Source organism: Archocentrus centrarchus, chromosome 6, assembly GCF_007364275.1.
Source record: "Archocentrus centrarchus isolate MPI-CPG fArcCen1 chromosome 6, fArcCen1, whole genome shotgun sequence".
Taxonomy (NCBI): Eukaryota; Metazoa; Chordata; class Actinopteri; order Cichliformes; family Cichlidae; genus Archocentrus; species Archocentrus centrarchus.
This window is the reverse complement of record NC_044351.1, coordinates 3,114,468-3,127,923: the sequence shown is the minus strand read 5'-3', so window position 1 is coordinate 3,127,923 and position 13,456 is coordinate 3,114,468. Positions and strand designations below refer to the sequence as shown.

Here is a 13,456-nt window from a genome sequence, read left to right as displayed (position 1 = left end):
CCAGGGGTGTGTCTTTACCTTTTTTACCCAAGAATCTTACATTAATCAATATTTTTGCTAAATGTGGTGGTGTTCAAGTATTGAATTGTTATCTGCAGGCACCATTTCAAAGGATTTCATCTTTGTATAAAAGGGGGCAGAGACAAAGACCACACAGTGAGTCCACACAGATAAAACACAGAGGGAACATCTCCTGCAAAGTTTGCTCAGAGACCAGAAAGTGCAAGTGGAAGTTGCACTTTATAGAGAGGCTATATGCAGGAATGGTGAGGAAAATTAATTCATTTTACACATGTTTTAACTACAATCTGAGGAGCCATTTGGAAGCCAAAAGAGCTGAACTTCCCATCACTACTAAAGACTCCTGGAGATCCGGAGAGTACCGGAAACCACAGCCACAACTAACCAGGGCAAAACTGAGACAATAAATACACAGAGGGAACGAGGGGTGAGTAGAAACAGCTGGAGCAACAGGTGAACAGAATGACACTGAGACTCAGGGAAGTAAAACAAAACACAAGCATGCAGGACAAAGGACTGTCAAAATAAAACAGGAAGTAGCCAAACATGGTACACGCAGACTTGACACATAAGGAGACTGGCACACAGAGGGAATCCAACAACTAAACAGGGAAGATACAGACACCTGAAACACAAACAATGAAGACTTGACACAGAAGGGATAACAGACACCAGCACACAAGAACACGGGGAGACAGATACACAGACGAGCACAGACACAGGAGCACAAAGACACGGGAAGACGAGAACACAGGGAAATAAGAATAACCTATAATTAAAAAACAAAACAAAAAACAAAACAATACAAAACTACAACAAACTGAGAAACTAGACTGTAAGAAAAAATAAGAAACACAACTAGAAAATACAACAAAACAGAACGTCACTAAAAGAACTCACACAGGGCCACCGGCCCAGGACCAGGACACGAACTCATGTTTACCTGCAAACTCTGGGAGACAGAAGGAATATTTACTCAATGGGTTTCTGATTAGAACACAAGAAAACTCTACTGAGAAAAAACGATCTGTGAGTCCAATAATTGATTTTTTTGGAAGGGAAACAGAACACAGTAAGCGCAGGCCTGTTGTCTGATTTACAGCATAAATTAAAAATAATACTTTAAATATCTTACCCAAGGATACTTTGACATATCCAACCACCCACCTGAGCCACAGCCACCACATGATTTAGGCAGTATTATGATATAAAATCTCTTTGTAAGATTGTTGAAAGGGGGGCACTCACTGGTTTTAGTAACTTGAGCCCAAGGGTCCTGCTTTTTGACACATGGGCTCTACAAGCAGGGATTCAGCTGCAAATAAAAAGGTCAAAGGTCCCAGTCCAAAAGAACTACCACATATCATACTGATATTCACTGACATATATAATTGTGGTACTGCTAAAGCACTCATGAACAAGTTGCATCACAGCATCACACCACTGAACAAGGACACGACAGACTACAACAATGAGAGAAAGAACTGGGAGGTTTGTAGCAAACTGCTTGGGAGACACAACCACCCATCAGTTCCGGACTTGGAGAGACCACCGCTGGAAAAATGATGTACTGTATGCAGCTCCAAAAGGGATTGGCAGAAAAATGTAGGAGCAATTATGTTGTTAATTGGCCTTTGAGACCGACTGAGCCTCTTCGATGAAACAATTTTTTTTCATTTACATGTACAGAATCGTTTTGTTTCCTTCTCCTTTAAAATACGTAGTCTTCTACCGACTTGTGATTCAGACCATTACCTCTTTATCTTTCTGTTTTTAATTTTGTGTAATTAAAAGACAACCTTAGAGAGCACTGGACCCGAACCAGAGGCACAAAGAAAGTTTGCTGGTTTGTGTGAATTTGCCTGATAAGGTGTTGGAGGCCATGCCTGTTTAGGGGAGACACTTGCACAGAAAATTGAAGTCCAGAAACTGCAAATAGGCCGTCAGAAGAAGAACTGATGAGCACAGTGACTTTAATTTTTGTTTTTCAATGATTCTGCAACATTTACACACATGCCTACAACAAAGAGGATAAATAAACAGATAAATGTCAGCTGTGCGATCATTTCTCATGTTGGCAGCAAATGAAGCAAATGCTGAGGCACTAAATAGAAAATAGGAACTAAATGGAGTCCAGCTGAGTGTAACCAAAAGAATCAGGGAGGCTGTTCTATTTTGATGTCTCTATTCTGGACTTTTTGCATCTAATTTTATTTTGTTCTGAAGGCTCAACCCTCTCACTGCTGCCATGTCAGATGATGTAGGGACTACATACAGATACAATCAGAGGTCCACCTCTGATTGGCTGTTTGAGTATTTCTGTGACACCAGGCTGCAGCACACAAATCAGAGCTTGTTTGATGTTATCATGGATAAAACTGTTTATCAGTCTTAACTACTCATTAACTTAAATTGCTGGAATGCTATTCTAGGTCACTTTGACCCCTGATCACAACAATCATGGCAACAATCTTGATATTGAATCTTACTTAAGAAAGCTATAAAGTGCTTTAATCAAAAGCCAAAATGAACCAAGAGGACACAGAGGAAATAAAATCAATAAATTTCACAGACAGGCAGAGGACAGTGATCAGGTTCTGAAGCCTCAACATCAGTGTTTGTTGTTTTATGGGACCTGGCATGTCTGAGGCCAGGACGGTTATAAGCTAAGCAGCTTACACTGTATTTGCCGTCGTGGACAAATACGGTGTTCTTAAATCTCAATCTGACTTTCACAGAGCTCATTCTATAGAAACAGGAGAATGTTCTGTTCTGCTGATGCTGGACCTGACTTCTTCTTTGATACTGTTGACCATCACATTTTGCTCAATAGGCTGAGATACTGGGAGGGTGTATGTGGGCCTGCTTTGGGTGGTTCACATCATACAGTGGTATGCAAAAGTTTGGGCACCCCTGATAATTTCCATGATTTTCCTTTATAGATCATTGGTTGTTCGGATCAGCAATTTCAGTTAAACCTATCACATAGCAGACGAACACAGTGATATTTGAGGAGTAAAATGAAGTTTATAGGATTTACAGAAAGTGTGCAATAATTATTTAAACAAAATTAGGCAGGTGCATAAGTTTGGGCACCCCAACAGAAGAATGACATCAATATTTAGTAGATCCTCCTTTTGCAGAAATAACAGCCTCTAAACGCTTCCTATAGCTTCCAATGAGAGTCTGGATTCTGGTTGAAGGTATTTTGGACCATTCTGCTTTACAAAACATCTCCAGTTCAGTCAGGTTTGATGGTTTCCGAGCATGGACAGCCCGCTTTAAATCACACCACAGATTTTTAATAATATTCAGGTCTGGGACTGAGATGGCCGTTCCAGAACGTTGTACTTGTTCCTCTGCATGAATGTCTTAGTAGATTCTGAGCAGTGTTTAGGGTCATTGTCTTGTTGAAGTATCCAGCCCAGACTCCATTTTAAGATTCTGATTTGACTTTCAAAGCTCTTCATGGATCAGCACCAGCTTACATCAGTGAACTTTTACATCTAAACAGCTCCATCAGGTCCCTGAGGTCATGTGATCAGGGCCTACTGGCTGTGCATCATATGAGGCTGAAAACAGAGATTTAGCCTGAGAGCTGTGCACTCAGTTAAACAACAGCTAAAAACTCACCTTTTCAGACTTTATTTCTTTTCCTGTTATACTCTGCTGTTTTGTTGTGATTTTTATCCTGAAAGGTGCTATAGAAATAAAATTTTACTTTACTTTTTGGCACTTTTTAAGCCCTGGATGCTCACCCATGGTTTCTCACACATCATGGTCGTTAACTTTATGTAACCAGGAAGTCCTTTGAGATTAAAATCCTGACAAAGAAAGAACTCCATCACAAGGTTAAAAAAGCACTTTGAAATTCAATCATTGGAGGAACTGCAGTTTTGGGTGCTTCAGCATTGGCTCTATTTTTGCACCCTGAAGTTGGTGCTTGGCTATGGCTTATCAAAGGGTAATTCATATGGCATTTTGAAGTGTCTAAGCCGTGACATCCCTTAGTCCCTTGCTCTTGGAAATGGAGCTCTTTGCAGACATCCCTTCATTCTACATGAATGCTACATCTGCACTGCAAACAGTGTTTCAATAATCTTCCTCTTCATAAAATGTTCCACTGTAAACCTTCCTGTCATTTTCTGTTAGTAGAGTTTTCTGCACAGAAAACCCATCAGCCAGGTTTGGCTGTAGTCAAAACAAAGCTCTGGAACTGTGCTCTATTAATTCACAGTGACATTTCTTATGGCATTATATAATCACTCGAGGAGGACACGGATTAAAAGTGTTGCTCTGTCAGAGTCCTTTGGAGCTGGTTTCTGATGGACATTCGGATGATAGCGCTTGACTGTCCTTTCAAAGATTCTGTCTCCAGCCCTCCACAGCTGCTGCACTGTGCTGTGCAGTGTGCCTTTTTTATTATTTACAATGAATCAGAAAATTGTCTTCAGTAGGGTTGATTCACTTTCTGCACTAACAATCACCTCAAGGCCTCACCAGCCTGCTGTCTTTGCTCTCATTAAAGCTGATTATCAGATATTTCACCCACACAGAGTCCATCCAGGCGTGATGCTCAGTCACACTGTGTGCTGCATTGCTTCTTACAGTGTGACTAACCTTGGGCCATACTGCAGTCACTGAAGGGCAACCTTTTGTAAAATCAAGTGGATTTACTCACTGAATCAGAGAACACTGGAACAATCACAGCTTTGCTGTGTGTGTGTGTGTGTGTGTGTGTGTGTGTGTGTGTGTGTGTGTGTGTGTGTGTGTGTGTGTGTGTGTGTGTGTGTGTGTGTGTGTGTGTGTGTTTCCCATGTTTGTGCTTTTTAAATACATAATAATATTGTAGCTACTTACAATTACCTTTTTTTTTTTCAGCAATCTGAGGAGAGATGCTCAGACCTTCCTCTTCCAAACACCTCCTCCAGGTCTTGCCCATGTTGGGGTCTCCCAAGCCAAATCAGTCCTGGGGGTGCTAGAATAAGCACGATTCAGAGGACCCCTGTGATGAAAGCAATATTGAAAGGAGATACCAGCCCCCAGATCAGAGTCATCAGAGCCCCACATTACAGCTAGGCCTGGAGCAGAGGCTGGTCACTGGGCCTTAAAGTTAAGGGGCTGTATGGGGCCCAGTTGTGGACCGACCACTTGCAGGGGGATCTGTTTGCTGTACCTGGTTTCTATAAATGTTATGTGTATCACATGTTTTACTGGAAGATTCCACTGCAGAGCTACACAAAAAACTCAGCCTATATACAAATCCTTCTTTGCAGAAGGTCAACCGTAAACATGGTGAGAGTCGAGACACTATGTTAGTATGCAGAAAATGTGCTTTGATGGACTGATAAATGATGAAACTGCTCACCTGACACAGGCAACTGATGATTGTTGTGGTCTGGGACTCAGTTCCATTTATTTTTGCAGGTTTCTATGCTGACTCCTAAAATGGTTCTGACCCCTTTTGACAAACAGAGCTGTCACTGTGCAGCAGCAGTGGCATAATGATACATACAGCTGCAGTTAGAAGTTTTATGGGTGTGAATGACATTGTAATTTTGGGCTTTTAATGATTTCTTTGAACGGTTCTTTTTCCAGGGTGGAATGATTGTACAGCATACATCTTTAATGTCTTTCAAAAGCAAGAATTGGGTGCACAAGTTTAAATTTATTTTTGATTTTCTCTCATCCACACAGCTCAAAAGTATATATACAGGCTCAAATACATGCACACACGCAATACTAATATTTGGTTAAATGTCCCTAAAACAAGTTGCACCTTGATGCTTTTGATAACATTATAATTCTGGCTGGATATTTGACTCTGCTCTCTTTCAGATCTCTTCTCTGAGTCTCTTGGGTGTGGCAAATGAGTCACGGCCTCCTTAACGTGTACTTCTGACCAGTGTCAAAAGACTGGTACGACTTGTTGACTGGCACCCACTACTTCAACCTTGGACATGCGAGGGGCAGCTGGAGAATCTGCATGTTGTAGTCAGATGTGGTTGGCTGTGGGAAAAAGGTGGAGGAGGTCATGCTCTCTGATGAGTCAACCTGTTGATGTGAAACCTCCAGTGGTGAGTGTGCTGTGGTCAGTAATAGTCCTGGTTCCATGCGGTGCCCATCTTTGTTGTATGGTGGCCGAGGGGCTGCGGCAGGTGCAGCCATTGGAGGGTCACAGTCGGGGTTGTGATCCACTCTGACACACTGAGGCTGTCAGAAGGGATACAGAAAAGATCTCCTCTGAGAACATCTGTTTTAGCCTTTTTACCCTTTCTTGTCCTGCCTTGTCCTTAGCTTTCATTCTGCCTCACAGTTCCACACATTTAATGGTTTCAAGTGATTTTCCATTTTAATAAAATCTTTTATTTTCATTTAAATCTTTTATTCTGTAATCTAGTTTCTCTTCCAGTTGCATCAGCTGTCTCATGCTGAATGTTCCTCCTTGTGAAGCTGCTTTGCCCAAACATGCACAACACTGATAGCTCCAGTTCCATATTTCACTTTATATAAACCACATTTGGACACATGAAATCTTCATTTGGGGTTTCTTTACCAAACCTGTTCCCCGTGCTCACAAATCTCCAGTTTTACCTACTTGGTGCACTTATCTGTATTCTAGATGTAAGTGTTACTCTGAATCCAAACTGGTTTTTGTCACAGTTTGCTGAGGCAGTCAATACTCAATTCAATTCAGTTTAATTTATATAGCACCAAATCACAACAAACAGTCGCCTCAAGGCGCTTTGTATTGTGGGTAAAGACCCTACAATAATACAGAGAAAACCCAACAGTTAAAATGACCCCCTATGAGCAGCACTTGGTGACAGTGGGAAGGAAAAACTCCCTTTAACAGGAAGAAACCTCCAGCAGAACCAGGCTCAGGGAGGGGGGGGTCATCTGCTGAGGGGGGGCTGAGGGGAGAGAAAAGACATGCTGTGGAAGAGAGCCAGAGATTAATAACAATTAATGATTAAATGCAGAGTGGAGTATAAACAAAGTAAATAAGGTGAATGAAAAGAAACAGTGCATTATGGGAACCCCCCAGCAGCCAAGGCCTATAGCAGCATAACTAAGGGAGGGTTCAGGGTCACCTGATCCAGCCCTAACTATAAGCTTGATCATAAAGGAAAGTTTTAAGCCTAATCTTAAAAATAGAGAGGGTGTCTGTCTCCTGAATCCAAGCTGGGAGCTGGTTCCACAGAAGAGGGGCCTGAAAGCTGAAGGCTCTGCCTCCCATTCTACTCTTAAGTATCCTAGGAACCACAAGTAAGCCAGCAGTCTGAGAGTGAAGTGCTCTGTTGGGGTGATATGGTACTATGAGGTCTTTGAGATAAGATGGGGCCTGATTATTCAAGACCTTGTAGGTGAGGAGAAGGATTTTAAATTCTATTCTAGATTTAACAGGGAGCCAATGAAGAGAAGCCAATATGGGAGAAATCTGCTCTCTCTTTCTAGTCCCTGTCAGTACTCTAGCTGCAGCATTTTGGATCAGCTGAAGGCTTTTCAGGGAGCTTTTAGGACAGCCTGATAATAATGAATTACAATAATCCAGCCTAGAAGTAATAAATGCATGAATGAGCTTTTCAGCATCACTCTGAGAAAGGATGTTTCTAATTTTAGAAATATTGCGCAAATGCAAAAAAGCGGTCCTGCATATTTGTTTAATATGTGCATTGAAGGACATATCCTGGTCAAAAATGACTCCAAGATTTCTCACAGTGTTACTGGAGGCCAAAGTAATGCCATCCAGAGTAAGTATCTGGTTAGACACCATGTTTCTAAGATTTGTGGGGCCGAGAACAAGAACTTCAGTTTGATCTGAATTTAGAAGCAGGAAATTAGAGGTCATCCAGACCTTAATGTCTTTAAGACATTCCTGCAGTTTAACTAATTGATGTGCATCATCTGGCTTCATTGATAGATAAAGCAGAGTATCATCTGCATAACAACGAAATTTATTTCTAATAGTACTGCCTAATGGAAGCATGTATAATGTAAATAAAACTGGACGTAGCACAGAACCCTGTGGAACTCTGAAATTAACCTTAATAAGTGAAGAAGACTCCCCATTTACATGAACAAATTGCATTCTATTAGATAGTCATAATTGAAACCACTGCAGTGCAGTACCTTTAATACCTATAGTATGCTCTAATCTCTGTAATAAAATGTTATGGTCAACAGTATCAAAAGCTGCACTGAGGTCCAACAGGACAAGAACAGAGATGAGTCCACTGTCAGAGGCTGTAAGAAGATCATTGGTAACCTTCACTAATGCTGTTTCTGTACTGTGATGAATTCTGAAACCTGACTGAAACTCTTCAAATAAACCGTTCCTCTGCAGATGATCAGTTAGCCATTTCAAGGATTTTTGAGAGAAAAGGAAGGCTGGAGATTGGTCTTTAGTATCTGCCCCACTGGATCGCCCTGGTGGATCTAAAACCACAAATCACACACTTGAAAATAATGACCCCAGAGATGTTGTTAAGATAGCTGCTGAGCTGCTATTAGAAGGACTTTGGTCAAAGCTCTTCTGGTGCAACACAGGAGAGCTACAGAAGCACCAGTAACCTTGTTAGAGTTAGGGTCAGATCTGCCGTTTTATTTAGAATTAAGGCGAAAGGTACTGATTGCTAGTTTAGCATGTGGCTAAAATACACTATGTGGTTGACTGGTGGATGCTGACAGGTTACTCTGGAAGACAAAGAAATAAAAGATTATGTTATAATGAAATCCTCATCACTTCACAAACGATTAAAATCTAGCTGCTCGCAGTCAGATTAAACTCTGAGTTGCTCCAGCTGAAAACACGTTAGACTGAGGAATGAGCTAAGTGCAGGATATTTGTTTTGGTGATGAATGAGAGCAGCAAGCTTCATACATCACCTCAGTGTTAACTAAATGCTGGTGTTTGTGAATCACTTTGCTCCACATGGTCCTCACACCATGCTGTGAATTTAAAAACGCATCAGCAGCAGTGCGTGGAGGGCATGGATTTGTTTTAGGTCACAGAGGGAGGATTCAGTCTGCTCGAATCACTGCTATCAGAGCCGACACCTGAAGCCATTCCTGTTGCTGTGAAATTAAGATGACTTCTGGTCTTCAGTTCATGACCTTAAAGACACCATGGGGTGGGACTGACTGGCATCTGCCTGCAGAGGAAACAAACACTGTGTGTATTACTACCGCTGAGAGAAAAACACATCATAGTGCGCTCATATCTCTGACTTAATAACACAAATCCTCAAAAAGCACTTTAACAGTAACATCCTCGGGTTGTCTCCACAAACATCGAATCATTATCATTAGGGGGTGTTTATCTATAATCTCAAGGCTCTTTACCACAGTAAGACAATTAGCTACCATCCAAAGGTAATGCTGTATATCTCAGCCATAAAACAAATATTCATGCTGCTGCTTGTTACCCTGTTTGTTCAGAGAAGCAACCCAGAGGGGAACCAAGAAAGAAATTAATGAGGTAATTTAACCCAGATATAATGTTAGTGTTATGACTGCCATTTGTTACCTTTATAATAGATAGATAGATAGATAGATAGATAGATAGATAGATAGATAGATAGATAGATAGATAGATAGATAGATAGATAGATAGATAGATAGATAGATAGATAGACAGAACTGTTATTGCATTAAAATCAATTAATACCCTCCCTACTGCTCCCCACTGGTTGCTGCTGCCCCCCAGGGTGTGGGTGCTTCAGGGTACCAGGGTGTGGCTTGATGTTTGGGCGTGGCTGTTGGCCCGCTCCGTTGGGGGTTGTGGTTCGGCGCGGATTTGACCTCTTCTGTGTTGGATGGGGGCCTCTGAGGGGCGTTGGGTGGTTCTCAGATGCCTGGAGCCTCTTGGGGCGGGGGGGGGGTGGGGGGGGGGTGTCTTTCTCTATGTGCCTCTGGCTTCTGGTGGGTGCCACTGCGGCTTTCCGCCCTCATCATTAAGTACATTTTGTGACAGACACAGACATTCACACTCTCACTCACACAAACAAACAAAAAATTGTTGGTTTGTGTAGCCATGCTTTTTATTTCACATATATTTGTTTTTTCCAGGTACTGTTTGTTTTTGTATGTTTTTTCTTCTTCTTCTTCTTTTTTATTTTTTACAGATGCAGAAGTTGATGAACCATTGTGGTTTTCTACTTGTGCTCTGTCCCCTTTTTCACCCCCCCTTTTGTTTCTTGCTTTTGTTCCCAGCCTGTCAACTCCAGCATTGCTACAACACATATACATGTATGTGGAAAATAACAAATAAATAAAATAAAAGGAAAAACACTAACAAGAGGAGCCTATAGATAATCTATATTGCAAATATGTTTGGCACAACAGTGCAAAACCTGCCAGACAAGACAGGGTTAAAAAAAAAAAATCAGTAAACACCAGTATTCAATGACCATAATGAATATAAATTTAAATCTATAAAAATAATACTCTAACACCATAAGAAACAAATTAATTAATAATGAATTAACACTATATTTGGTGCAGCAGTTCTCACACATCAAGTATTCTGCCTTTTTATATCAATCACGATTTCTAGCTTTTATTTAATCACCAGTTATGATCATAAAACCTCAACAATATCCTCCTGAGACCCAGCAATGCATTTTTGTCCTCTGTGGAGTACATAGGTTTTTTGTTCATAACTCTGAAACTATACATGCCACTGTGTTAAATCCTGTTGGTCCTTAGAGAGGACATCCTGGGCTTTCCAATGATATGACATGTGTGGGGGTGGGGCTTTTCTGGAATTTTCTTTCTGATTCTTCACAATGGCTGCCATCCCTGTGAGCACATTTTATCGAAAGAAGAAAGGTAAGTATATTATTTTCTAATTATGAGCTTTGTGAGTTTAATATTCAGATTGCTTCTAGTAAATGAACATCTAAGGAATAGTTAGGTGGATTTTCAGAGCAGTTTAATTATTTGTTGGGATAAAACATAACCTGTTTATGTGTGTCCTCCATAGAGGACATCAGGATTTGCTTTTTATTTTTTTAACCTGTTTTAATAGAAATCAGCTCACTGACTGAGGCAGAGAAAATCCTAAACAGGATTATTGATGGAGACTCAGACATAGATTTGTCAGATGAGGAGGACCAAGAGGGACAGATTGACGGTGATTTTGAGGTCGGGAGTTCAGAGGATGAGGCATCAAGTGAGGAAGAGGAGAGTGAAGTTGAGGATGCACGGGCCCGTCGCCCACTTTGGACCAAAACTAACACGTAGGCTTCTGAGACAAGAGTAGATAAGCTTAGACAGATAAGAGTATTTTTTTGGATGAACTATCACTTTTAGAGGACATAATTATTTAATGTATTTGTCTGTCTCTTAAGATTCCTGCCTGTGCTGGAAGACTCCGGAGAGGTTGTCTGTACTGCCCCAAACCGTGTAGACTGGCCACCATCAAAATACTTTGAGCAGTACATTGACAACAAAGTTTTTGAGGACATGTCCTTTTGCACAAACCAGAGACAGATTCAGGTGTCAGGCTCAAGTCTGAATACAACACCTGAGGAGATTAAGACCTGGTTTGGAGTCTCAGTGTACATGGCATGCCTTGGTTACCCAAAAATCAAAATGTATTGGGCCAAAAAAACAAGAGTGCCAATAGTTGCTGAGTCGATGACAAGGGATCGCTTTTTCAAGATCAGATGTTCTTTGAAAATCACTAATGATCTTGATGTAACTGAAGAAGAGAGGAAGCTCAATATGCTTTGGAGAGTCAGTCCACTTTTGAAGAAGGTGCAACAAGGTTGCCTAAACCTACCCAGGCCAGGAAATGTTTCCATTGATGAACAAATGATTCCCTTTACTGGTCGATGTCCAGTCCGTCAATTTGTTCCTGGCAAGCCAAATCCAACCGGATTGAAGGTGTTTGTTCTCGCTACTCCAACTGGAATTGTATTGGATTTTGAAGTCTACCAAGGAAAAAACACCTTTGTCGGCAGAGACACAGGACTTGGAATAGGAGCAAATGCAGTTCTTCGGTTGACTGAGTCCATTCCCAGGGGAACTCACCTGTACTTTGACAGGTATAAACGTCAATTGTGGTGCTGTTGATGATGATTCTCTGTAAACAAATGACACTTATTTTTTATTTTTTGTGTTTGTGTCTGTCTGTCTAGGTATTTCACCTCAATAAAACTACTGGATAAATTGCTAGAAATGGGTCTGCCTGCAAGTGGAACATTGATGAAAAATAGACTCCCAAAGGATTGTAACATTACATCTGATAAAGAGTTGTTGAAACAAGGAAGAGGCTCCTCTGTAATGGTGACAAGGAAACATCCTGAGCTGGCTGTGACAAAATGGGTTGACAATAAACCTGTACTCATGGCATCAACAGTGCATGGAATAGAGCCCCAGGATACCCGGACCAGATGGTCACTGAAAGACAAAAGGCATGTTCAAGTGTCCAGACCTGCAGTGGTGGCAGAGTACAACACCAACATGGGTGGGGTTGATATGTGTGATAGAATGCTTAGTTTTTATAGAATGGCTAACCGCACAAGGAAGTGGACTGTACGCACAATCCTACACTTCTTCGATCTGGCTATCACCAACTCCTGGTTACAGTATAAGGAAGACAGCCAAGCTTTGGCACGACCTATGAAGAAAACTCTCCAATACCATGACTTCAAACTGCTCTTAGGTGAGGAACTGATTGCCCAGGGGCAGTCAGGCCAACCTAATCCAATTGAATCTGATGCGTCGAATGATGAGGAGTACGTTCCATCACAGAAGAGAAGGAGGCCCCAGCCAGATAAGGAAGTGAGAAAGTATGGAGCTGTCCATTTGCCACAGATGATGGACAATCCTAATAGTTCCAGGTGCAGAGCAGAAGGGTGCACTGGAAAAACCTACATAAAGTGCATCAAATGCAACATGTACCTCTGCATCTCAAAGAAGAAGAACTGCTTTATGGACTACCACAAACCAAAACAGAACTAACACACCTGATTAAACTACACTAATCAGCTTGCTTTTGATAAGCTGAATGAGGTCCCTGGAAATCTGAACCACTGGCTTGAATGGTGTAGCCATTTGAAATTTACAGCACTAAAGATTGTCAGAGTTCAGAGGTAAATGTATGCCTCGAAATGTGTTCATATTTGCCACAAGAGAGTCCCGATGTCCTCTCCAAAGGACATACTCTAAAAAATAAATAAAAACATGTTTTGAAATTTTTTCAATTGTAGTGATGTTTTTTCACACCAAAGAGTCATGTAGTGTAAAAAAAATTGAAATTCAAAAACTTTTTTTTCTCTGGGTCTCAGGAGGATATGGATCTTACATGTGTGTTTAACTTCAAATCCTGGAGTGAATAACAGCACACCATTATACAGTAATTCACTTGGTACATCTAAGATTATAATTTTAAATGTGCAGTAGCTGCATTTCATTATCGCAGAGA

General features: G+C 41.1%; 1 protein-coding gene across 1 annotated transcript; it reads left to right on the top strand.

The window, feature by feature from the left end:
* The first annotated feature begins 10,671 nt into the window (after positions 1-10,671).
* Positions 10,672-13,230, top strand: LOC115781177 (piggyBac transposable element-derived protein 3-like). The gene is made up of 4 exons (XM_030730677.1): positions 10,672-10,854; positions 11,054-11,264; positions 11,376-12,074; positions 12,168-13,230. Exons 1-4 carry the CDS (start codon positions 10,812-10,814, stop codon positions 12,991-12,993), a joined length of 1,779 nt encoding a protein of 592 aa, XP_030586537.1. The 5' UTR covers positions 10,672-10,811; the 3' UTR covers positions 12,994-13,230.
* The last annotated feature ends 226 nt before the right edge of the window (positions 13,231-13,456 follow it).

Excerpts from the sequence above, each read along its gene's own strand:
- LOC115781177 (XM_030730677.1), top strand. The coding sequence starts at position 10,812 with ATGGCTGCCATCCCTGTGAGCACATTTTATCGAAAGAAGAAAG. Across the intron at positions 10,855-11,053 it reads ATTTTATCGAAAGAAGAAAG|AAATCAGCTCACTGACTGAG; the intron begins GTAAGTATATTA and ends CTGTTTTAATAG. Across the intron at positions 12,075-12,167 it reads ACTCACCTGTACTTTGACAG|GTATTTCACCTCAATAAAAC; the intron begins GTATAAACGTCA and ends CTGTCTGTCTAG.